This window comes from Halichoeres trimaculatus, unplaced genomic scaffold, assembly GCF_033239565.1.
Source record: "Halichoeres trimaculatus isolate MK-OKI-2021-1 unplaced genomic scaffold, fHalTri1.1 fHalTri1_scaffold_11, whole genome shotgun sequence".
Taxonomy (NCBI): domain Eukaryota; kingdom Metazoa; phylum Chordata; class Actinopteri; order Labriformes; family Labridae; genus Halichoeres; species Halichoeres trimaculatus.
Genome location: NW_027437189.1, coordinates 5,552,324 through 5,578,197, shown reverse-complemented (window position 1 = coordinate 5,578,197; position 25,874 = coordinate 5,552,324). Strand labels below are relative to the sequence as shown.

At 39.5% G+C, this 25,874-nt stretch overlaps 1 protein-coding gene across 1 annotated transcript in view; it reads right to left on the bottom strand.

Moving 5' to 3' along the window:
- Positions 1–1,594: 1,594 nt before the first annotated feature.
- The window catches only part of LOC141799922 (uncharacterized), a 53,806-nt gene continuing 29,526 nt past the window's right edge, over positions 1,595–25,874 (bottom strand). The window contains exons 5-9 of the mRNA XM_074682345.1: positions 21,546–21,672; positions 21,390–21,422; positions 20,928–21,025; positions 17,956–18,039; positions 1,595–1,938 (exon numbers count right to left, since the gene is read on the bottom strand). Coding sequence (XP_074538446.1) covers positions 1,837–1,938; positions 17,956–18,039; positions 20,928–21,025; positions 21,390–21,422; positions 21,546–21,672 — 444 coding nt within the window. The 3' untranslated portion in view covers positions 1,595–1,836. The remainder of the gene's footprint in view (positions 1,939–17,955; positions 18,040–20,927; positions 21,026–21,389; positions 21,423–21,545; positions 21,673–25,874) is intronic.

Genomic DNA, 25,874 nt, shown 5'->3' with positions numbered 1-25,874 from the left:
GTCTTCTGCTGCTGTAGTCCATCTGCCTCAAGGTTGGACGTGTTGTGCGTTCAGAGATGCTCTTCTGCAGACCTCGGTTGTAACCAGTGGTTATTTGAGTTACTGTTGCCTTTCTATCAGCTCCAACCAGTCTGTCCATTCTCCTCTGACCTCTGGCATCAACAAGGCATTTTGGCCCACAGAACTGCTGCTCACTGGATATTTTCTCTTTTTGGGACCATTCTCTGTAAACCCTAGAGATGGTTGTGGGTTAAAATCCCAGTAGATCAGCAGTTTCTGAAATACTCAGACCATGCCATGTTCAAAGCCTCTTAATGCATTGAGTTGCTGCCATGTGATTGGCTGATTAGAAATTTGCGTTAACGAGCAGTTGGACAGGTGTGCCTAAATGTGGAAAAATATTAAACCCCCTTTTTAAAGTTTTACTTAGTGTTGACTCTTACAATTTAAATGTGACGGAAACAAACTAAAGTGATGGTAAAACCAAATTGGCATAACTTTCTTTAACCAGATATATATTTGTTGTTTTATTACGCCTGTTTTCACTTTTTAAGAAACTGTTGTTGAGAGAAAACTGAAGATGCAGATTATTTTTTGATTAAAATCGACAGAAATAATGACGTCTGATGAGTTTAGAAAAGTATTTTAAACAAAACAAAACAAAACAAAAAAACAGTTAATGAAGCATGAGTCATCTTATTTGTTGTTTTCTTTGAAACTTAAATTGTGATGAAACTGAGACATTACAAGGACATCTGTGATCTCTGAGGCGACTTTTACAGCTGCTGTAAATCTGTGATATTTCTCTGTTTGCGAAGCTGCAAAACTTTCTGAATCAGACCCCAAATTTGACTAAAGTGAAGAGCAGTTATATTGAGATGATAAAGCACTACGAGGGGAATGTTTGATAAAACAGTTCTGCATGTTCCTGCTAATGAATCACCTTCTTCAGGACGCAAAGTTTTAATTAAAATCAGTGGTTTACAAGAAAATGTGTAACCTTCCACTCAGGGGTCTGTTCCATTACATCTCACACCACCTTCTGAGTCAAAACTAAAAATAGGGCTTCTTTCTGCCAGCTGATTAAAATGTAAGACACACAGACCCTGTATGAGACATAAATCAGTTCCACCCAGGGTTAAGAATACCTTTCAACCCCTTTGAAGAGGGAATTTCGCGTTTCTCATCGTGTCATTGCCGCCAAGCCGACCTGGTTATTAATCAGAGGCGGCCTTGGCGCTCCTCCTGGCGCGCTGGGACTGGAGATGTCCCCGGCCACAGCGTGACTCCGTGTTCGAAATAATCACGCACCCCAAAGTACAGCAGCCCCCAGCCGGCCTCTGAAGAGCTGTCTGAGTTTGTTCCTCCGCCAGCGTGGGGCGGCGGGTATTAACAGCATCCTCGAGTTTCCTTCATTACGAATTCATCTCCAAAACAAATGTCAGGAGAAATGAAGTCAACCAAACCGGACCGACCTCTGAAGTGAAATAAAACAACACGGACCAGTTTATATTCACAGTCTTATTTTACACTGACAGTTACATCCTGTTCTCCAGGTGTGTTTACATCATTATACATGTTTTTACAAGGAGTCATAACCAATGTTGGATAAAATATCTGTACAAAAACAACACAAAGGGAGAATAAAAACAGCGACAAAATATAAAAATCACACAAAAGCGCTTCCTTAACATCAAAACCCGCAGTTAAAACTGCACGCTGTATTTTCCTTTTGATCTCTATCTCTCTGAGCTGTGACTAAGCCGGTAGGATCTCTTCACTTTGTTTAATAAGCATCCCTGCAGTCTCTGCCGTTACCAGGATGTCCTCCATAGCTCATATAATTTCAGCATGGGCCCTCTTGAAGTCGTGGACAAACTGACAGATCAACCCAAAGAGCTCCTGAGAGTCCTGATCCGCCGGTTCCCCGAATTTCACCTTCAGGAAGAGGAAGAAAACAGTGTTAGCGTCTCTGAAAGGAGAAACTTCAGTCTGTCAGTGAGTACACTTTCCGAGACCTTCGAGCTTGTGGAAATATTTCCCAATTAACAGCTTTAATTAGCTAACCTGTTCCTGTGCCGTGCATATTCTCCGTGACAAAAGACTGTGGGTATAATTACCTCATACACTTCCACAGCATGCAGCCCGCTCCTGGAGTGCTCTTATACACTGACGTGGACATTCACTCATGAATTAATACTTACACAGAGGAGGTCAAAGGTCGCAGGCATAAAAACGTTCATAATACTTGAGTCAAACTTTATCAGAAAGGGTCACAGTGGATAAGTGGTCTAATTGGCTTATTACATGCTGTTGACTGTACAGGTTCAAACTCAGACACAAGCTATGCATCTTATTTTCTTCACTCCACGTTCAGTTCATTTTTAGAGTTCCTTTTCAGATTAATTCAAAGCTCTTGTGATGAACTTTTGGCGCCCCCTGGTGGCTGCTGTATGTGGCATTTCTTAATAGGAGCTTCATCAGTAATACACCAGAACGCTAGGCCTACATTTTGTGCCATGGAAATCAAGGTTAAAAAATATTCTAAAGATGCCATGAGGAGGATCTGTTTCGATAGCACTCCCTCGCCACCTTCTGGCCCGGAGTCTTTGCACATTGTCGTAAATTACTTTTAGTGAGGCGTGTGTTTGTTTTGGAATTAAATGGAGATCAGATCAAAATAAATATTTATCGGTTACGTACAGTTACGTAGCCCCACATTTAGAAACGTGACATCAAGCAAACGTTGTAGCAGCCAGCTATATGTAGCGCTACCGACAGCCTGGTGCTCTGAGGTATCTGTAAGCTAACTTGACAACAAGTGAACACTGTCAGTTTGTAAGTAGTTTAGTAGCTGTCTATATTTAGCACAGCTAGCAGTGCTCTAAGACATGTCTGTAATGTGTAACGTTAGTAAATCCTGGTTAGCTATGTCCTGCCAGTCATCTACCAATTAGAGCTAACGTAACCTCACTCTTCATTTTATTGATAGACTCTCAAGTTTAAACAGACCACTGCAGAATAACTGCTGACTGTGGGTTTCAATCAACATTAGCACAAACAGTTTAGCCCCTGTGTTATAGAGGGATACAGCCCAAGCTAAAGGCTAATTAGCCTTTAGCTAAGGCTCCGGTGTCCACCATCACCACAAAATTAATCACAGAAATCGTTTTCAGCAGAGAAAAACACAGATCTCTCTTCTCATTACAAAACTTTGTCAGCCGGTGTGGTGTTGTCATAGAGACTGAGACGTGTCATAGATCAAACCAGTAGGTACGCTAAGAAGCATCAATTTAAAATAACCAGTAACCAGGAATATTGGCTCAGATAATCTCATTTTAAAGTGTGGATTATGATCAGGCATATATCTAGAAGGGAGTCTTTTTCAAGAACACTTTCAAACTCTTCACAGCCCCTTTACAAAGCTTTTTTTGTATCATTATGACACGTTTATTATTTTCAGTTTTAAGGTAACCTTTTTTGTTTTAGTTTTTTTTTTCTTAAACTGTCATGGTTTAACCATAGATTGTAAAAATAAAAAAATGGACGCCATCTTGCTTGACTCGAAGTGAGGTCACCACAAAACGACTGCTCCCCCTGGTGGCTGGCTGCAGTATAGGTCAAAAAATCCATCTCCCCAGTCATTCCAGATGAGCTGTGGTCAAAATTTAAAGAATTAACACACCTCATAGAAATGTTTCTCATGTCTGGTTGTTGTGGTGATTTGAAGATATCATTTGGCTGCCTTGTATTCAAGTCCTCTTTTTTTCTGAAAAGTTTTGTTTTTATTAGTTATAAGAGATTAAAAATGAGGTTTTACGTCACATTTACTGATGATTGACAGCTGCTGTTCTCGTGTATTTTTTCGGGGATTGTAAAACATGTCTGGAGGAAGAGTCAAGAAGTGATTAGACTCACAAAGGAAAAAAATGATTATCATTTTTGGCACTCGGCTCCACAAAAATTCTCCCAGAATCACTCAAAGTCTCTACTGCACAGACTCTGGCTGCACAACTGCTATTAACATTTACTTTTTTACTATTTCAAGTTATTCACGGGACTTGTGCTGCTTGAATTACCAGTAATGTAGATTCTGCCTCTTATGTGACACATCTTTAATGATAGCCCAGATATTATTAGGTAGCATATCTGTCGGCAACTGAGTCTGAATTTTCAACTTTTCACCAATAGGACAAGGAGAAAAGCTCAGAGCGTCATCTGATGGTTTCCTTCTTCTGCTGCTTTTAGCCTCTGTGCTAACAGGTTTTACAAGCCAAAGAGTTAAACTGTTTAAACTGATTAACCAATAATAACACAAGTTTTTAGAAATTATCTTAAAGTGAATTTAATAAGCCACTGTGAAGTAATTAATTCATAATAATCTGTGATTTAGCAGAATTATGAATAATTAGACAGAGAGCTCTATGCTAAACGTCCCTTAGCACCCTCTTAAGATCAGAATGTGTTGCTTTCAGTGGGTCTTGAAAGCTTCGCGCAGGTGTCAGACGTTAATTTTAAACAAATTTCCTCATAGCAAGAGGGAGCCGTCAGATTTAAACACCTGTCTCTTGAATATTACACGACACCGTCGAAGAAGATGTGCAAATGAGCCTATTTGCATACTTTGTACCTGATATTTTTGCACAACCTGTCGGGAATGCTCAACATGAGTTATCAACACAGGCGTGAGTTTTTCTGTGTGTTTTCAGTCTGACTGACATAATCCACCCCCCCCCTGCTCGGCCTGTTAGTCGATCAGCCTGGTTGCTTTTCTGTGTGCATGTTAAATATTTGCATGCATTTTTTAACAAACACATACTGTGCCCAATAAAGCCAACAAATCTACAACCCCTCTTCCAAACGGCTTTGAGGGAATAAAGGGCTCGCCTGTTCTATGAGTCAATGTGTTTCCTATTTAACGAGTGAGGATAAGGAGGATAATGAGATTGCATTGTGTATCGTACCGTGGTGGAAAATGCTAAAAAATCAGCGCTGCCTCATGTCCCTGCTGGCATCAAAAATGCATAATTGGTGCAACTAATCCTCAAATGTCAGTCATAGAAGGTGTTTCTTCAATAGTATCACTTATATCGGCACCGTCACAATGAGGAAAAGGGCAACAAACTGCAGCTGTAGTGACGTAAAATATGTGTACTGAGGTGTTTTTATATCTGTTTTCGTACACTGTACATCAGATAACCCTCCTAAATGTCCTGCTGACAGCGACGTTACGATGTGTTATCAACCAAAACGCTTTAAACCAAAACACAGAGGGTCAAAATAAAGTGTTAGTGGAATCATAAGAACTTCAGCTGCCAAATCTCCTCCAGTAATGTCCCCTGGAAATAACAAGCAGATAAAAACTGCTTACCTGAGTACGTTTCTGTGACAGTGTTATCATTTTCAGGCGCATATGTGCCCCACTGGGTTTGCAAGGAAGGGAGTGTGAGAACAACAGGAGCACAAAGTGAGTGACTAAACTGGGTTTAAGTCACAAAGTGTTGAGAAGGAAAGAAAAACAGAAAATGTCTGAAAAAAAAGAAAAAAAAGGATGTGGTGCTGTAAACGAGGGGTCTACATGGATTGATATTTAAGAAGCAAACATGGGCGCTACAAACAATCAGCTTACGGTGAAATAAAAGTTGTGGGATGTATAATTCATTATTTCATTGAAAAAGTAAAGCATAATTAGGACTAATATCTCATTGGAAAATTACAATTTTACAATATTTTACAATATTTTAACCAGGAATGCAAACAATTAATCGATCGTCGATTAATTGTTGATAAGAAATTACTCGATTAAAATAAATTAATTGCATTTGAAGGGATAGTTCCGTTTTTTTGAAGTGGGGTTGTATGAGCTCTGTGTGACCACTAAGGGCATTAGATACAGTAGAAAGTTGTCTCCTCTCCCTCGGTAAGAGTGTCCGTGGATGTTTCCTCTGTATTCCTTTCAGTCGCCATCTGTAGCAGCTCCTCCTCTGTGTACTCCGGTTCATACAGGTATCCTTTTGGTTCCAAAGTGAATGAAACTTCATCGTCGCTGTCATAGTCGCTCATTTTGAATTTCCTACGCTGCCTCACAATCCTTAGAGTACAAACAAAAGAATTATGATACTTGATCAAACTTACACGAGGCTACAACCGGCGCTCGAAGCATAGCTTGTTTACATTCCCTACAGCTGAAAGGAGGAGGGGGGACGGAGCAAACTAGCGCTGCGCGGAAGGATACATGACCAGTCAGTTAGGTCCGGATAAATGTTTATATTTCCAAAGACTTAATGCACTTAAAAAATATTTTATGTAGCGTACTCTTAAACTGTGGTATTACTTTTGATTTTAGTTCTTGTAGGCAGAGAAAATAGCCTTTGAATTTGGTACTGTCTCTCCCTGTTAGCGTCTATTTCCTCGTCACCATCGATTACAGTCTGTGTCTTACTGAGGGAGAGGAGACAACTTTCTACTGTATCTAATGTCCTTAGTGGTCACATAGAGCTCATACAACCCCACTTCAAAAAAACTGAACTATCCCTTTAGTGGCGTTTTTAACCCATAATTTCCCGCCAGCCCGCATAAGGGCATGCTTTGTACCAGACATCCTTGACGCTCACACAGGAGCACAAGAGGAGCAGACCTCTTACAACAACAACAACAACAACAACAACAACAACAACAACAACAACAACAAGACAACGAAAAGAAGTGGACAACTTTCTTAAAGATACACCACCACTTTCTGACTCAAGTCCTGCAGCGTGGTGGAAGGTGAATGAAGGCAGGTCTGTCCCTGCTGAGCGAGTGTTTTTAGCAGCTCGGCTAACTGTGAACAGGCTGTGCATAAGGCTCACTCCTGACCAGTGTTTCCTCTACCATTGTATAGGGGGGCGGCCCGCCCTTCAACAGAGGCACCAGCCCCCCTGAAAGTCAAGTTAATTTTTCATTCCCTATAGCACCAGATCACAGCAGAAGTGATTCAGAGTCACCTTTCTCATAAATCAGGTCTATACCTTGTTTTTTTTAATTTGACGGACTAAATAGCCATATTCATCTAATTTACATAACGTGATGTCATTTGTACATCGTCACATTTACAATTCTCCTGGCGCTGCCCCCAAAGTGTTAACAGACACACAAACACGTGTGCACATTTACACACACAGACAGGATCATTCTGTACAGTAAAATCACCACAAGAAACATCGGCCATGCCTTCTCTGTGAAAATGCAACAGTCGCTCTCCTGCCCCCAGCTGTAGACGCTACCATGGCATGGATGTTTTTGTTTTGTTTATGGGCACATCCATTTTTCATAGGGATGTTTTTAGTTGTTTACAGGCAGCCTGCATTAAAGGAGGATTATAGATGGTGCTAATAGTCCAACTGTGACACCTTCACTGCTATATAAGAGACAGTGCACTAATTTATTTAAGTCTCCTTTATTTGTTCTATTTATGAAAGTACTATTTGAGAAGTTTGTTTTGCTTCTAAGAGACAGTGCATTTATTTATTTTCATATTTTAAATAGCCTTAGAATAGACAGTTCCCTGCTGTTACAAACTTTTTTTTTACTAAGGAGTATGATTTTCATTTTCTCTTTCATAAGAAAGATAGCATTTTTGTAGAAAGCAACCTATTGATGCAGTGGGAAATGTAGCTTCCCAGAAAAATTACTGCTTATCAAGTAATCGATCATCAATAGATAAGATGAAACAATTATCAATTAATGAGGTAACTGATCATTTGCATCCCTAATTTTAACTAGTGCTGTCAGGCGGTTAAAAACATCGAATTAATTACAGGATTTGTGATTAATTAATCTAATTAATCGCATTTTAATCCTATATCTGCTTCAGGTCTTGAAATAAAGAATTTGAATTCTAGGACATTACAAAACTATAGAGCATGATGAATCAAATGAAAACACAAAGAAGAGAAGATTTGTAAATTCTCATTTTTTTCAACTGGCTAATATTAAAATGTCTGTGTTCACTGCCTACAGACGTCAATTTGATTGCAACCATTTACTGGGTCTATAGAAGTAAAGAAGTAAAAGTCTGGTGGAGCTTGTCAGTCAAAATCCTGCCCATAAAGAACTGTGGGTGAGAGCGGTGCGCTCTTTGGATGAGAGCTCAGCATGGATATGAGGAGAAGATGTGAGATGACAGAGACATAACGAGACGCTGTAAGTCAGAAAAGTTCAAGTATTATTGTCATAAATTATTGTCATCATTTAACTTGTTCACATGGTCTAGTGTTAAAAAAGCAAACTAAAAATTGCAAAAATCACAAATATTGAAGAGTCACAACTCAAATCAAATGGGTGTCCCAAAAATCATAATAGAGTAGAATAATAAAAAAGCAGCTTTATTGTACAAGGATGAAAGATCTTCACAGTATTTCACTGTAATTTCTAAGTAACTTACTGGGAATGGGGTTTTAGGTATCTTGCTATAAAAAGCAAAGCATATATATAGTAGTGATATTGTAAGTGGTTTTGTTGTATTTTACTGGAACTTTGTTGACAGTAATTTACAGTAGAATTTACAGCAATACAGAAACTGCTTCATGTTGTTTCTTCCTGACATACTGTACTCAAGTTATGTATTCCTGCATGAGGAGATCCTGATTATGTCACAGCCTGTATGACTATGCATTCAGTGCATCATACGTCCAGCACAGAGAAGCATGTTACATAAAGCATCTGTTTCTATTTAAAACTGTTACAAAATCATGCCTCCAGATTATCATCCACTGAGAAAAGAAAAGAGAAAAACTTCTCCTGAATCAGACCCCCCAAATTTTTATGAGCTTCTTCCATGATTAATAAATTTGCATGTTGGCTATTCAGGGGCATCATTACGAATTCTCCTCTCCCATGAGGAGATGAGAAAATATGAAGCCTTCTCCCAAACCTGCTGCTCCTCTGCACAGAAACACAGCCGAGTCACTCTAAATCATTTCTGCTGTGCTCCTGAAGGCCTTTATTGTATATTCAGGAGCGTTCACAGGCACAATATTAGAACAGCGGCCCCCACACGCCGAAATCAGCCAAGGAGGAGGAGGAGGAGGGACGCAGGTGGAGGTGCAGACCTGCAGCTGTGCTGTTGATCTTTGAACAATGTGGTCTGATTGTGGCTTCACGTGACACCGTACAGCTTTAATACGACTTCTAGAGTTAAAAAAGTAACACTACATTATTTAAAAGAGCTGGTGCAGCTTTGATTTGGAAATGCAGAGATGACGGTGCATTTTGTCACGGCTCTCTGCTGATTAAAAACAACTCCTGGCCTGAGGGGGACACTGCAGTTAAAGGTCAAACTGTAAAACTTTTAAAGGCCACTGCCACTTCACCAGCCGACTGTTTTCAATAATACTTGAAGTGATTTATTGCACGGATATGGAACAATACCTAAATCTTCAGATTTATCATGTTGCATTTCACTTGAAAAGAACAGTTTGACTCCTCTATGATTTATCCTTTGATGGAAGACGATGTCCTCCTGCGTCGGTCTGTTTACTCACTTTGAATGTCACTGATTGAGACAGTATGTGAGGATTAATGCGTTGCTATCAAATATATTTTATACCACAAATAAAAGCTATAAAATAAAAACTAGCTGGGAAAATACCCCCAGAGGATATTGGAATAAATTGTTTTTGGTATCTATAATTTATATAATGTACATGATGAATAGTTTCTCATAAAACGCATTGTGTCTCATTGATTCCTCATTCAGTAGAACGTTCTTTTTAAAGGTCATGTTAATTTAAACAGCCGCTGGAATAAGGTTTAGCTTCAAGCGTAGATGCTTCAAACAAAGCAACAAACACAGCAGCAAACTCTGTTTCATGTTTGTTTAAAAGGAAAAGTCGGTGACTAAAACTGTGCTTATCTTTTGTTGTCATAGCGTCAGCCAGTGTTAGTTGTTAGATTAGACTCTAATACATCTCCCAACTTGGTCGCACCGTCTGAGCCCGGGAGGAAATATTTTTTTTAATCAAAGAAATAAAAGAATATGAAGTAAATTATTTTCTGAGATCAGGTTTCTTAAATTAAATATGCAGGGATTGGTTTAAAAACAGATTAAAGTAACAGCAAACATTAAAGCTCCTGTGAGTAACTTTTGCTTGATGTTGGTTTTGGCGCCCTCTGTGGACAGGTTAGTGCATCTTGTCTGTTTTCTGATTTTCTCCCATTTCCCCAAAGTCTGTTGTAAAACAGCATTTAAAGGCATTTAAATATATGTGTATGGTCTTCGTTGCATCTTAAAGTGAGCCTCAATAAATTCTTGATTTTCTTTCTCAACACAAAACAGGAAGTTACTGTGACTCACTTTTTATGGGCTTAAAACTGCCTCAAATTTTCTACAGTTAAACAGTTCTTCAGTTTCATTTAGCAGAAACTGTTTTTAGACAGAAGGCTGCAATAATATACTACAACTTTCAACAACAATCTGTAGTAAGTGCTGAAAATTCACTAAGAGCTGAGTCTGAGACCTTCTGACTCGTTCTACCCCTGAGGACAAAGAGGAGAAGGGTCAGATTAAGGTTCCAAGTGTTCCCTCAACAGATGAGTCTTCAGGCATCTCTTAAAGTAGAAAGGGACTCTGTGGATCGTATGGAGTTAGGTAATTCATTCCACCATTTGGGAACAACAGAGGAGAAGAGTCTGGCTAGTGATTTGGAGCCGCGCTGGGCTGGAAACACCAGGCGTCTTTCACAAGCAGATCGTAGAGGACCAGGAAGAATGTAGACCTGGATGAGGGACCCCAGGTAGGCAGGAGATGTTCTTGTCAATGTTTTAAATGTAAGACCCTTATCAAGCCCAAAAAAAAAAAAAAAAAAGTAGAAGAAGAATTGGTCTGCCACCTCTGTGTTTTTGTCGCACTGTCCAGTGAGTCTGGATATTATCTTTTTTATTGTTGCTGTTTATTCCTGGTTTTTAAAGTTTAAATACCTGCTTAAAGAGGACTTGGTCAACAGAGCTCAATTTTATTTATTTATTTATTTATTTATTTATTTATTTATTTATTTATTTATTTTTGATTAAAATTAACAAGTTATATTTAACAAAGGTGGGTTAATTATTTTTGATTCTGTGTTTATCTTTATTACGGTACTCATTTGTTGTCAAGGCAACATACTTTTTTAATGTTAAATATGAGTTGAAGCGTTTTTACAAAAAATGCCAGAGAGGTAGATTTTCAAAGTAAGGAGATAAAATAAAATGAATTTCATTTGATAATCAGATATTTTACATTCTACTTTTAAAGAATCATTTACACGCACGGGTGAGGGGGGACTCATGAGCCAACAAAAAGGCTCAGAGGTCAGGGGGTACACAAGACAAAAAAGGTTGGGAACCTACTTTACTACTCCTACTCAATCCACCGTCCTTCCATATCCAATAAATGACATGAAAAAGTCCATAAATTACTTTAAAAATAAAAAAAGGTTTACTTGATGAGAGAAGGTGTACGTCTGGGGACATCAGAGATCTAAAAGGAGGCTTAGTGTCAGTGTTAGGATATGGGACAAGTTGCCTGCTATTGAAAGATATGCTAGGCTAGTTGTTTATCTCTGTTTTTATACTGAGCTGAGCTAAGATCTGTTAGTGATAGCTTCACATTAATCACACAAACATGAATGTTCTTGTCACCTTACTCACATGCAAATAATAATAATAAAAAAAACATTTCACCAAATTTCTAGCTATTCCTTAAGTTTTTTTTTTAATTTTATTTTTTAAACCATGATGGTGCCCCTTGTTGTTCCCTTACTGAATCAAACAGAAAGGAGACGAGCAGAGCTTTGAAACAAGCTGGGAATATCCTTATTATCTCTGCACACTCACTCTGCCTTCAGGAACCGTCTTCTTGCTTGCTTGTAGAAAAAAGTTTGCAGTCCACAGGAATCTAATTGTGGCTCTAATATAACACAATTTCCTAGCAGGCCTAAAGCTCACAGCTCACAGTAAAATATCTGGGAGCTCAAACACAGCAGGAAGGGTAAGTGGACTCTCTATGATGATGGATCGTCCATGGAGATACGGGAAAGGTGAGAAAATAGGCTCTACTTTTGTATTGATTGTTTTTGGTGGGAACTCTATAAAAAAAGACAAAGTACCTGCTAAAATGTCAAAAGAAGGCTTGAGCTCTATAAACTTAATCTAACCAGGTTAGTGGGCAAAGGAAATGTCCTCCTTTATAGACAATGGGCTCAGAGGAAGCAGAGGGCTCCTTCTGAATCTGCTGGGATGAGTGACAGAGGGATTTTCTTTATGTTGAGATTAACGCTTACAGACAGCCATGTTCAGCAGACCGACTCAGAACACACAGTTATTTGCATTTTTCTTTTCAGAGGGATAAGTCAACAGCAGAAAGTACGTATAAGCACCAGAAACCCACATCTTTGGTGTCCTACCTCTGAAATAAACAGCCTCAAATGCTTCATCAAGGAGTATGCAAATAAAGTTCTTGTTCTGGTCTACTCCCCACACGTTTGGGTTTCCTTAAATAGGGGACACTTTTGGCTCAAATGATAACTAACTACTACTGAGAGGAACGCCTTTCTCTGATTGGCTGTGACCTGTTCTTTAATGCTCTAAAACCTATTTAAGAAGTGCTCTTTGAATTACTGTGACTCCTCAATCATTTGAGCTAGCTAGAAAATTCAAACAGCTCCTGAAAGGAGAAAAATAACCTTCACAGTATAATACAGATGATTACAGTACTGCGTAGGAATCCACATGCAACGACTTTCCAGTCACAGAAATTAACTGATGCAAGCTGTTCCCATTACCGTAACTCTTCAACTATTTGGGCAAGAGAAAAAACTCAAACCGTTCCTGGATGAAGAGAAGATGAGCTTTTCTGATCATGATTTCTGATCCTTTTTAGACCAAAATAACAACAAAATGCCCAGGTAGCCTGTGTAATACTCTCGCCCTGTTGGCTGTAGCTGCCAGTTGCAGCAACTCTCTCTTCTTTGTCCGTTTCTTGTAATTTTTTTGTCTCTTTTTTTGTTATCTTTGTATTTGGAGTGGGTCATTACTTTGTATGGCTTATTTGTTGGTCATAGACACCAAACTGGTTTTGTCTTGGATTGTGTGTCTGGAGATCCTACATGTACATGCAGCTGTTAACAGCCTGTAGAATGTCAATGCTAACTGGTGCGAGGCCGGATGTTTCCCACAAGGAGAGGAGAAGGAGGTGAGGACGACGTGCTGGTTCTCAGGTGTGAGCTAAGAAGTAACGACATCAACCTTGTCCTTCCATCCATCGTTATTGGGATCGTAAGATCTATCTCCAATAAGATGGATGAGCTAGCCGTGCTAACACAGCAACAGAGGGAAAACCAGAAGGCAGAGTAGCATCATGCAATTCACAGACATGGTTAACAGAGTCACTGTTGTGACTCCTCCTGAATTTCCCCTCGGGGATAATTAAGTATTTTCTATTCTATTCTATCCTATTCTATTCTATTCTATTCTATTCTATTCTATTCTATTCTATTCTAGTTCATTCTTTTTTATTCTATTCTATTCTATCATTGTTCAGTTTCCTATCTTAAGCAGCCGATTTGTTTCTGCGATGTAGAGTTAGCCCTACATAGTCACATTTGCAGTTTTCAGAGTTTTTTATCTATCTATCTATCTATCTATCTATCTATCTATCTATCTATCTATCTATCTATCTATCTATTCATCTCTCTATCTATCTATCTATCTATCTATCTATCTATCTATCTATCTATCTATCTATCTATCTATCTATCTATCTATCTATCTATCTATTCATTTACGTGCCTAAATGTGTGAGGAATGGTCAGTCACAAAGATGTGTTTGGTAACTAGCCTCATTAAGCCATGCTAACTAGCTGTACAGGCTAGCTTGTCTGTGTAAGGATTTATGTTTTTTACCTTAAAGGTATTTAATTTTCTTAAATTACTGTTGCCATGTTGTGTTAACCTCATTCTACAAAGTAAAGCTCTTAAATCTGTCTACAGCTCAATACTGATCGATCCATCCTAAAACCAGATTCAGGGTGTTATACCCCACAGCACCGTATCTGCCTGGCTAACAGGGCCACATCAGCTGACATCCACAGCACATCATCAACCCTCAGCATTCATTGACCATCTATAACAAATATCTCCCAGATGTCTTTGCTTCTGCTTCCTCTGAATCCGTCTCAGATGACTCAAACATATAAAACCTACACTAACCCTGCCACTTCTGCATGCTCAGTGTGTGGGGACAGGCAGCTGTCTATCAAAACATGATCCGTACTCCCACACAGCCTTTAGAAAAAGTCCACATGACAGGAGAGGGGTTTTAATCTGGGCTGTCAAATAGCTTTGACGGCTCATTGCCGCTCAGATTTCTATTAATGTTTGATGAGAGTCTCAACTTTGATAGCATATACAGCCTTTTACGATTTGACACCCAACGTCTAAAGGATTTATATGAGGAGTGTTACAAGTGACTCAATCTCCATTTACAGATCCTACATAAAAATGTAGAATCTGTGGGAAGGAGCCTGGATGTTAGTTTGGGACGTTTTCTGGTATGAAAATCTTTAACAAATAACATTCCAGCAAGTTTTTTGTGCTTTCTTGATGCAACAAAACCAGCCAGGTTTACATTGTAATGACACTAAAAAAAACCAACAAAGGTGATAAATTTGCTCCTCAAAGATGACGGTAAGATTCTCAAACCTTGTGGGATGCAACAGAAATACCGAGTCTGACATCCTTCCAAAAATTTATAGGTTGTTTTCTTCTCATCCTGAAGAAAAAACCTGAATTTTTACTTTGAACAAATTTGCTCCTAAAATAAGTTTGGCAACACAAAGGCTTCTTCATTCTGCATAAATCACAAAAAATTAGTTTTTCTCTGGTCTTTTAATTATCATGACTCCTCAACCATTTTTTTTCCAGGGTATTATGTGACGACCTCTCCCTATTTTCTCTGAAGTAGTGTTTCTAACCCTTCTTTGTCCTGTTTTAATTAATGATGCTGATTTTAAAACCTCTGATTGGCATTTTAGCTCAACCCCAGTGAGGCGCTGACCGCCCTCATGTCACCTGGACACACCTTAACAGCGTCACAGTGGAAGAAATGAAATCTTATCAAGTGTTTTTGTCTTATTTTCAGTATAAAAAGTATTTTTTAGACTTTATATGAGCCACATTCACCTAACCAGTCCAGAAAAATGTCTTATTTGAAGTTATTTAAAGACAAAAATGAGGTCTAAATTACTTTTCTAAACTATTCTAGTTTCAAGCATTTTTCTTGTTTCATTGGTAGTTTTGTTTTTACTAGTTACAAACAATTATGACCTCATTCTTAAATACAGTTTTCTGAATCTGAATAAGGCCAGTGACAAATGGGAGAAAAAAACTATTTGCAACCTATTGCCAGACCAGTGGAGGGCAGTAAGATGACTGCAAAGGTCAAGGGACAGTTCCTGTAGCTTTGTACCATAACATTTTATCACTTAAGTATCTAAAAGGCCAGCTGGTGATTTTTGTTATTTTAGCCTTAAAAGAGTCAGAGATCATACCACATCTTCTTCCAGGAAACATTTGAAATTTTTTGTTAGCCCAAATAGTAGAAGAATTACGGTAATGAGATCAGCCTGCTTTAATTATTACATGTGATTGGAACTTTGTTGCACTTGGATTCCTGTGCAATTCAATAATTGTCCTAACCTGGCTCAAGGGTCATGACAAAAAGGCAACAGACACTGAAATTAACAGCAAAATTGTGATAGACCATTGTACAATGAAACAGAAAAACAATATTTAATTTAATAAATGGAACAAAGACAACATTTGTTGGTGCACTGCAAAGAACTGAAATCTTATCAAGTGTTTTTGTCTTATTTTAAGAAGACAATGTCTTTTTAGACTTGATATGAGCTACATTCACCTGACCAGTCCAGAAAAATGTCTTATTTCAAGTTATTAAAGACTAAAATGAGGTCTGAATTGCATATAACAAGTAAAAAAAAAAAAAATCAATGGAACCAATGGAACAAGAAATTTTCTAGCTTCAAGCAAGTTTGGTTCTTGTTGCTAGGCACCGCCATGTTGCCTATGGCTGCCTATTGTAAATTTGTAAAAAAAAAAAAAAAAAAAAAAAATCGTCTCTTTTTCGTAATCTTTGTATGGTTTTTTTATGGAATTTGTTGGTCATATACACCAAACTTTTTGTGGCATAAGTGATATTTTTACTATTTTTGTCTGGAGATCCTACATGTAACCAGGGCTGCATTGTTTACATGTGAAATCAGCTGTTAGCAGCCTGTAGCATGTCAATGCTAACTGGTGCAGGGCCGGATGTTTCCCCACAAGGTGAGGAGAAGGAGGTGAGGACCACGTGCTGGTTCTCAGGTGTGAGCTAAGAAGTAGCGACATCACCCTTGTCCTTCCATCCATTGTTATTAAGAACGTAAGATCTATCTCCAATAAGATGGACAAGCTAGCCATGCTTACCCAGCAACAGAGGGAAGAACAGAGGGCAGAGTAGCAGCATGCTATTCACAGACATGGCTAACAGAGCTAACACCAGACACCAACGCCACATTAGAAGAGCTTCACCTGCTGTGAGCAGACAGGATCCAGGAGACAGAGACTGAACAGACTGCTGAAGAAGCTCAGTCCTGGACCCTGTGGAGGTGGAGTTCTATTCCATGCTATACTAAATTTTCAAGCAAGTTTGTTTTGTTCCATTGGCAGATTTTTAACTTTTTCCAAGCAATCCAAAACTCATTTTAGTCTTTAAATAACTTGAAATAAGACATTTTTCAGGACTGGTAAAGAGAATATGGCTCATATTAAGTCTAAAAAGACATTTTCTGAAAAATGACAAAAACACTTAAAAAGACATTAGTTTTTTGCAGTGCACTGTGTCGCACTGTTTTGGCATCACGTTATTACGTAGCTGATGGGGCTATCAATATCTGGCTTACACGCTGCTTTCTAAGACAGGCATGATTGGCTGTGAAAACACAAACAGGACCAGACTTTACCAGTCCAACCTGTACCAAACTGTGATCAACCCAAAACAGATGAATGAAATCTGGTGTTTTTTCTGCAAAATGTCACAATTCTTGTGGCAAAATCAATTTTTTCCTTCGCATCTGATCTGACTACATGGTTACTCCTGAAGAACTTATTTGGACAGAAAAGAAAAAGTCTGTGCTGGAAGTTATTTATCACCAACCACAGGCTACAACAGCATGCCTGAAAAGTCTGCTATCATCTCCCTGAGGCATGTATCATCTTCAGACAATAGCGAATGGGTTCTTAGATTGCAGTTGAGTGAGTCATAGCAACGGATCACCGTTATTTTAAAATCAAAGTTCACTTAGTGAAAAAAATAACTCCCGCTGCAGCTTTTACTACCACTTCTTTTTTCTGCAGAGGGATTCATTTACACAGTTTTGTGGTTTCTGTCTTTTGTGTCCTTTCTTGAAGAAAACAACACATCAGAAATCCACCAGGGATACTTCAACAGCTCCTCCTTTTCAAAGTTTTCTCGACTATTCATTGATGTCTCACATTAAGGGTCAGGATGATCTTGTCTCTCACATTTTTTGACAACAAAAAACGGAGAAATTGTGCATTAGAATCTTAAACTAACCAGAGGAGGTGTAGCATTTTTTCAGAGCTGCTTTCAGTTGTGTTTGCAGCTGAAGGATGTCAACCCTGCAGCTCAGAGTAAAAGATGCATTACGTCCTCGCTTTGGCCTCAAAGGACACCTATAGTGAAAAAGAAGTAACCTTGGGGACTTCTTACTCGGAGATATATGTACTTTTCCAGCGCAGCGAGAGAGATAACATGACAAATAATTGAAGAGGGCCATCCAGACACCACCGGAAAGGAAAGCAATCCATCTCCAGGGCTGTACAAAAGAGATATTGAAATAATAACTCAAGGATTACCAGTATGACAGAGTAGAGTTTCTTCATCTCCTCACACGTCTTCGTCAGTGCCGCGAGATCCATGTTGTATTTCTCAATTGCCATCTGGGGTACAGAGAGGAAGGAGAGGAAAGTCCCAGTGAGTTTTCTTCCTTCTTTCACTGAAACATTTCTCAAACTTTGTTATTTCTCAGGGTTTAACTTCTGCATAGCCAGCGTTTAAACTGGGAGAAGAATCCAACATTCAATTTGATGTGTTGATTGGAAGAAAATGATGTTTTCCAGTGAATACAAGCGGCCTTCCACAGTGTATTTATGACCCTGGCACAGCTGCAGTGGATACTACTGTTCCTTTTTTTATTGACAATGAGGGCAGTCATAAAGCGCCATGTTTGCTCTGAAAAAATAAACAGCTGAAGGTCTGTTTTCTAGAAAATGTTTAGGACAAACTGTCTCTGAAAAGATTTGTTTATTTCAAAGGTTTGTGATGCGAGGGCAGGATGGGCATAAATAAACAGAAAGTTCCAGGTGGTTGGTCCAGGATTGTCACGGCTCTTTGAAGCAGCACCGACGTCAAATAGTGGTGCAAGGCTACACCAAAACACATCGCTCCTTACACTCGACTTTCACTCGTGTGTTGTTTTGGTAGCCAGCTCGTCTCTTGGTTGTTTCAAAGGTGTTGGTTTTTAGATGCTGGCTGTGGTTGTTTCAAATACAATGGGGGGAAAAAGTATTGAACGCATCAACTTTTTTCTCATCACATTTATTTCCAAAGATGCAATTCAAACAAAATTTCTCCCAGACATTGGTATTAACTCAAATAATCCACACATGAAAAGAAATCACAACATTCAGGTCCATAAATAATGATTATGTGGAATTAAGTACGATAACACAGGAAAAAAGATTTGAACACGCTAACTGAGACTCCGCCAAACATGGTCTGTAGTATGACAGCCAAAAAGTTCAGTTTTGGTCTCATCTGACCAGACAACATTCTCACAGTATTCTACAGGCTTGTCAAGATGCTGTTTAGCAAACTTTAAACCAGCTTCAACATGCCTTTTCTTGAGGAATGGAGTCTTGCGGGCTGAGCGTCCATAGAGGCCACGGCGGTGGAGTGCATTGCCTTTTGTTTTCTCTGTAACAATTGTACCTGCTGCCTCGTAGTCTTTCTGGAGCACTTTCACGGTGGTCCTTGGCTTGTTGAGTACTCTTCTGACTATCTTTCTGACTCCCTGGTCAGAAATCTTCAAGGAGCTCCTGTGCGTGGCCTGTTGATGGTAAGGTGGTGCTTCTTCCACTTGTGAATAATGGCCCCAACGGTGCTGACTGGAATATTCAGGTGCTTTGATATAAGTCTGTAACCAGTTCCATTCTGATGCTGAGCAACAATCAGGTTGTGAATGTCTTCAGAGAGCTCTTTGCCTTTACCCATCATGAGGTGTGTGGTATTTAACTGCTTGGTGAAAAAACACCTTTTTTATAGGACCATCAATTTGCTCTAGCCCAGCTGATGTTGGTTTGCACTAACTGGAAGTTCAAGTAATAATTACTGACAGATTTCAGGTGGTATGGTGCATTTCCTTGTCAAAGTATACAGCCTTTCTATGGTGTGTTCAATACTTTTTTCCTGTGTTATCGTACTTAATTCCACATAATCAATATTTATGGACTTGAATGTCATAGTTTTTTTTTTCGTGTGTGGATTATTTGAGTTAATACCAATGTCTGGTAGAAATTTTGTTTGAATTGCATCTTTGGAAATAAATGTTATGAGAAAAAAGTTGACACGTTCAATACTTATTTTCCCCACTGTATTTGAATGAAGGCCAGGATGTTCAGATTCCATCATGAGTTAACAATACTAACATTAGTTCAACTGTATCCTTGCTCTAAGGCAGGGGTTTCCAAACTTTTCAGCCCACAAGTCACAAAATAGTTCTGCAGTAGACTGGCGCCATCTTGCCATAAGAGCACACTAATCAGCCAATCCAAAACCATAATAAAACAAACAAAAAAATAAAAGCCTAAGATACTCAACACAGTAGGAATTTGGATAACTTTAGCTGTACTTAATAAAGTAATCTTCTCCCATTAATACCGTCATTATCCTGATTACTGTTTGCATGGTTTTATTTGGACAGTGCTATGGTAGCTCACACAAAAAATGAGCTAGCTCAAAGTTCAGTTCACACCAATCAAAATGAACTAGTTCATGTTTCTAGTTCATTTTTCAAAATTTTGAACTTAGTTAATGATCCAAAAAAAATGAACTAGTTCACGTCCATTTTTTCGCTACCGTTATATTTTCAATAGAGCAAGCTGTGCTTTCATGCAGAGATAGACCGATATGGATTTTTCTGGGCCACTACTGATTATTTGTAGTCAAGGAGGCCAATAACCAATATTTGAAGTCGATATTAATTTGCAGTCAAAGTAAAAATTTTGGTGTCAAATTTTGAACAATACAAACTCCAACGCTTAACAAACACAGATGACAGCTGTTATCTTGTAGCATGTTTTTTTTAGCTGTGTCAAACAAACTCTGCTCAGCTTTGTCTGTTTTTTTTTTTCTGATCTTCAAACTGGTCTGATTGTCAAAACTTTAAGAAATGACTTGCCCTGGTACCTCCTCCCCTGGGAGATACTTTCAATACTGTGAGTGCTTGTACAGTCAACGGCCTGCATGGATAGCTTTATTAATGTAAATGCCACTAGAACCTGTTGGGAGAAAATCATCAGTGCATGTTAAGAAAATGAATGAGTATCTGATCACATCCCTCGTGGCTGTAAAGCTCTTTCCAAAGCAGCGAATGCCGATAAAGGTGAAGAAGAAGAAGAAGATCCAGAGCTGAGAAAGCAGATATTAAACAGCTCATTTGTGCGAGAAACGATGAACGCCATCGATTCGATGTTTGTTTACAGGAAGACACATTGTACATTTAAATTAAGTTGTAAATAAATAATAAACACAAGATTTAATGCTTTACCTTCAGGTCTTTGGAGAAGTTGGGGTGGAGGACTACAGCGTCTCTCTTCTTGGAAATCTTTTTGTACTGAATGACTTTTTGCAGCTCATTCTTCAAGACTGAAACACACACACACACACACACACACCTTGGTGAGCATTTGTCACATGTGACCACTGAGGCAAACAGCAGCTTTAAATCAGATGCTGTCTCCTGTGTGATGATGAGGAGTGCTTTATTTGTGCCTGTGGTAACAGTTTGTAAGTCATCATACAGAAAATATATTGGACTGGGCCCGTTTACTCCCTGCAGACGACGCTGTTTCGACAAAGAACAGTAAAACTTCAATTACAGAAAGAGCGGGTAAATGTTACTATCGCACCGTCTCGCAAAAAGCTTACGGTGGCACAAAAGAGTCGGGTCAGTATTACAGTTATCTCAGCACATTTGAGAGCAGTCTGTAGTAAAATCCGATCTACTCACCATCAACTTCTGCGGTCAGGCCTTTGATGGAGGCTTTCCAAAAGAGTCACACACACACACAAAGAGAGAAAAACACATTTCACTTTACAGACCTCACTTGAAAAGAACAACACAGGCTTTCTCTCAGCTTTTGATCAAATCTCGATTAGCGAATACCTCCCGGGACAGTTTCGAATTCTGCCAACTCCTGGGTAAAAGTGGCCAAGCATGGTTCGTGCAACATAATCTGCTCCACAAGGGCGTGCAGCAAGGTGAACTTGTCTCTCCCACGGAGCTGTGAAAGCTGGGGATGGAGAGAAAACACACAATGAGAAAAAAGAAAAAGGGGGCACGGCCTGTACAAAGCTGTGGTCCCCTGCTGCACAGCACGAGGACTAAGGAAGGAAGAAAGATGTGTACTCTGATATCTGCTCCTGCAGAAATGCCGCTTTGTCTCTCAAGGCCAGGGGGAGAATCTCTGCTGGCACATATAGGTTGTTTTTATTTGTGCTGTCCATTCATCATGTTCTGTATTGAGACTGTAAACACAAGCCTTGGAATTCCAGTTTAAAGTGACTTCTGAACTCACAAATATCAGGGTCAAGTGGTTTAAATTGATGAATGGAAAGTATTGCTCGTAGTTGATGTTGTTATGTTTGAAGGACAGCTCATCCTTGAACACAATCCTGCCTGGACATGCAATCCACCTCTCCACGGTAATGAAACAGTATATGAGTGTTGATGAACATGTTTCAAAAGTACATTGAGCCTCAAAAAGCTTTGTATGTTTTTACAGCTCATTTGGATCATCGGTGTTTAAAGAGGGGGTATTGTGGTCGTTGTAAACTCATTATTTCATCTCTTTGGTGCCCTATAGTAGCTATACATAATTTACAGCTCAAAAACACACTGATAATCAGAAAACTCTTATTTAAAATTATTTTTAGCTGCTGTCTCTTTAAGACTCCCAGCTCCCAAACCCCCCTTTCTCTGATTGGCCAGCCCTCTGGAATTAAAGTTAGGGACTTATTAATACATACAATACTTACTTATCTATTTATCCAGGGCTGTCACTTTAACATGTTAATTAGATTAATTAATTACATCGCAAATTAATGCGTTATAAAATTAAAACAAGATTAATTAAAGTACACAGACGTTTTAATATTGGCCAGTTGAAGGACCCGTACATGCGCTGCTAATCAAACCAAACAAAACTGAGGCGACAACAGGAATAGAGATGATGAATGCAAGTGTGGCTAAAAAAGAAATGAAAAAGGGATGGTCAGCTAAAACACGGTTGTTATTATTATAGAATTTAGGAATTTTTGGACAAGATGCCCTGACTTAGGTTTTATGCAATCATCAATAAAAATGTAGATTTACAAATCTTTCTTTGAGTATTCATTTGATTAGTTGTGCTCTACAATTTTGTGATGTCCTAGAACTTCAAATTGGTGTTTGAGGCCCACCCAAGGGGTGGCATATGGTTTAGAAAATTGGCGCCAATGTAGAAGTGCTAGAAGTTGCTGTTCAGCGAGAATTGGCATGAGGCTGGCTCCAGAAAAGTACACACCGAGCCAAAAAACAGACTTTTATGGCATGAAAAAGCCTATTTATGGCGTGGTTTAAAGAACAGCTAATTTTGCTGTCAGCACACACTGTACAGAGGATTTCTTTTCAAATTCAGGGGTTTTGACGATATAACAATCTTCTGGGCCCTGTTCTACGAAGCAAGTTCAGCCTAGCAAGATAGCCTTGGAGCTACCTCGCTGAACTGAGCGCGGTAGCCGGTGGTCTCGCTACACGGTTTTACGACGCTGGTTATCAACCTCCTAAGTGGATCCAGCTAGGCAATGAGCGCGTGCACGCATATAAGGCGGAGTCCGCTGCATCTGACCAATCGCGAACATGGAGCAGTCTGGAGCGTCAGAGCAGGCCGGTGAGAGAAGGATTGGATACTTCACACAGGAGGAGCAGGAGGTGATCATGAGGAAGTATGACGAGCGGAAACATGTAATTAACGTTAAAAGCAGCACCGTCTGCTGCTGCTAAAGCACGGAAGGAGTGCTGGCAGAAAATTGCTCACAGTCTAAATGCGTAAGTGTAGTGGTGTAGTGCAAATAAAATATTTTGTGCCATTATCATCCTGAAATAGCACTGTTCACCATGCACTTTACTGTAACATGCAACATACTAATGAATTTATTCATTTGTTCGTTCCTATCGTGTTTACATTTTTTGTGTGATATGTAGCCCACATGAGCCCTACATGAATTCCTGTCACAATTGTAAGACGGGCAATAAAATATTGTCATGGAACAGAAGTGTTGGCATTGAAGATCTTATTATGGCAATGAGAGTTCTTCATTCCCTTTAACTACCTTTAGAAAGTGTCATGTACTACCAACCCCTCCCTGGGAAACCTGGACCTTTCATAAAGGTGGTCATCCCAAAAAGAGAGTGGGTCGGGCTCCGATGTGCACGGGATCCTCTAAGAACGGACAAGACATTTTTTTGTGAGGGCTCATTGGTCAGTGGGCGGGGTTTTTATAGTCCGTGAGTTCAATCTGGAACCTAACCTGCCCCGGAGCAGGTTAGCCGCTCAGTGTACGTTGCCATGGAGACTCGCCTCGCTGAGGAGTGATCCCGTGTCGTAGAACAGGGAATCCGGAACCTATCCTCAAAGCTACCTCGCTAGGCAGTAATCCTGCTTCGTAGAACAGGGCCCTGATTGTCCAATCAGAGATACAGCTCAGGTCACGTGACTGATGGGCACCCTGTAGCTGTCAGAAAGGAAGCTCAAAGGCTGTGTTTTATAACCAATGTGGCTGTGTCTGCAGATTGTTTTCTTTCACTGTTTCAGGAACAGACAGGTGACCTTGTGGAGACTACACCCATATTTTAGATCATCAATGGGCCCACTCTTTGATGTGACAAAAGGAGATCTTTATGTAATGACCTCATCATGTCTTGAAGATCTTGTGCTATTTTTATGAAGACCTTGGAGTTTGAGGCCCACCCTTTAATGTTTCATAAAGTAGTTGGGAGATCCTTGACCTCATCATTTCAGCAAGTCTCGTGGAGATCTCGTGAAGATCTGGTGCTAATCCAACACTGTTTCTTTAAATCCATGTTTAAAATATGGGACTGCAGAAACCCCCTCTTTAATATTTGAAGAGCTGTGAAAATGCTACCAACACATAATTCATCAAGGTCCTAAATTAACATATTCTTCATTTTTAACATCATATTTACTCCACCAGCCCTGCTGCTGTGATAGGAAGTAACCACTCTGCTGTGCTTTATAACAGCACATACTTTTGACGAGTCAAATGTACCAGGAACTTTGAGTCAAGGCCAAAAGTGCTTTGAATTTGAGCTTCCACCTACGAGCTGCAGGGCCAGCGATTTGGATTGATGTCAGCGGACACACTGCTGCACAAAAGCAGAGTCATATTCTTTAAAAAAATATATCAAAAAATAAACTGTATACAAAAAAGGAAAGATGTTTTAGACCACACAGGTGCAGCCGTGCAGAAATAAATGAAAGACCTCGAGGGAGACACCTTGGCTTTGGTATACAGCTTCAAGTGGACACTTGAGGAACTGCGGTTTCCTTGCAGGATTTATTTCTCAACACCTGAGGTTGCATCTTGAGCACACTCGAACCTTGAAGACAGCAAAAGAGCAATGCAGAAACGACTCTAAAGGGCTGTCAGGAATCAAGGTATGGAGGATTGTTTCCTATAGCTGCATAAAAATGTGATAATGACTTCGTAATCCGGGACATTGTGCTTATGACGGGGAATTCAGAGGCTCTGGGTCGTGCTGTTTTGCAGTTAAAGGTCTAGTCCTCCCTCAAGTAGAGATGTCCACAAGTAAAAAAAAATAAAAAAAGAAGGAAAGTAAAGTCTCAGAAAAAGGTCATGGTCAGGCTTTTCTCCAGCTATTCATTTGTTGAGAGTGAGTCTCGAGCAGCAACAGTTTACTATTCTCAATTAGACCTGGAAACCCCTCTGAGGGAACACGAGGGCCCGGCTTCATTAAAAGGAGCAGAGGACTTTTTTTTTATCCCTGTGCCGAGAGCATTGCCCCTGAAACCATCCCAGCACAGAGACCTGCACACAAAGAGTGGCTCCAACTTGATTCAGAGCGAGGCAGAGAGTCCTCTTAATACATCCAACAAGTGCTGGACCTTAAGAGCAGCGGTTCAGCGTTTTGGGAAATAAGCTTAATCTCTTTCTTGCTGAGAGGTAGATAAGAAGATTGTGAGTACTTTAATAACTATGCAGAAAAAATGAGGCTGCAGCTGGAAGATGGTTAGCTTAGCTTAGCACAAAGACTGACTGCAGAGAGGAGCCGCTGATCCAGATATTAAATTAAACTACTGAAACATTTGACTGTTTTGTTTCTTCTATTTTAAAACAGATGTGGAATATACTATCACATCCACGTCACAGTTGCATGCTGGGAACAAGCCTGCACAAATCACCAACTGCTTCT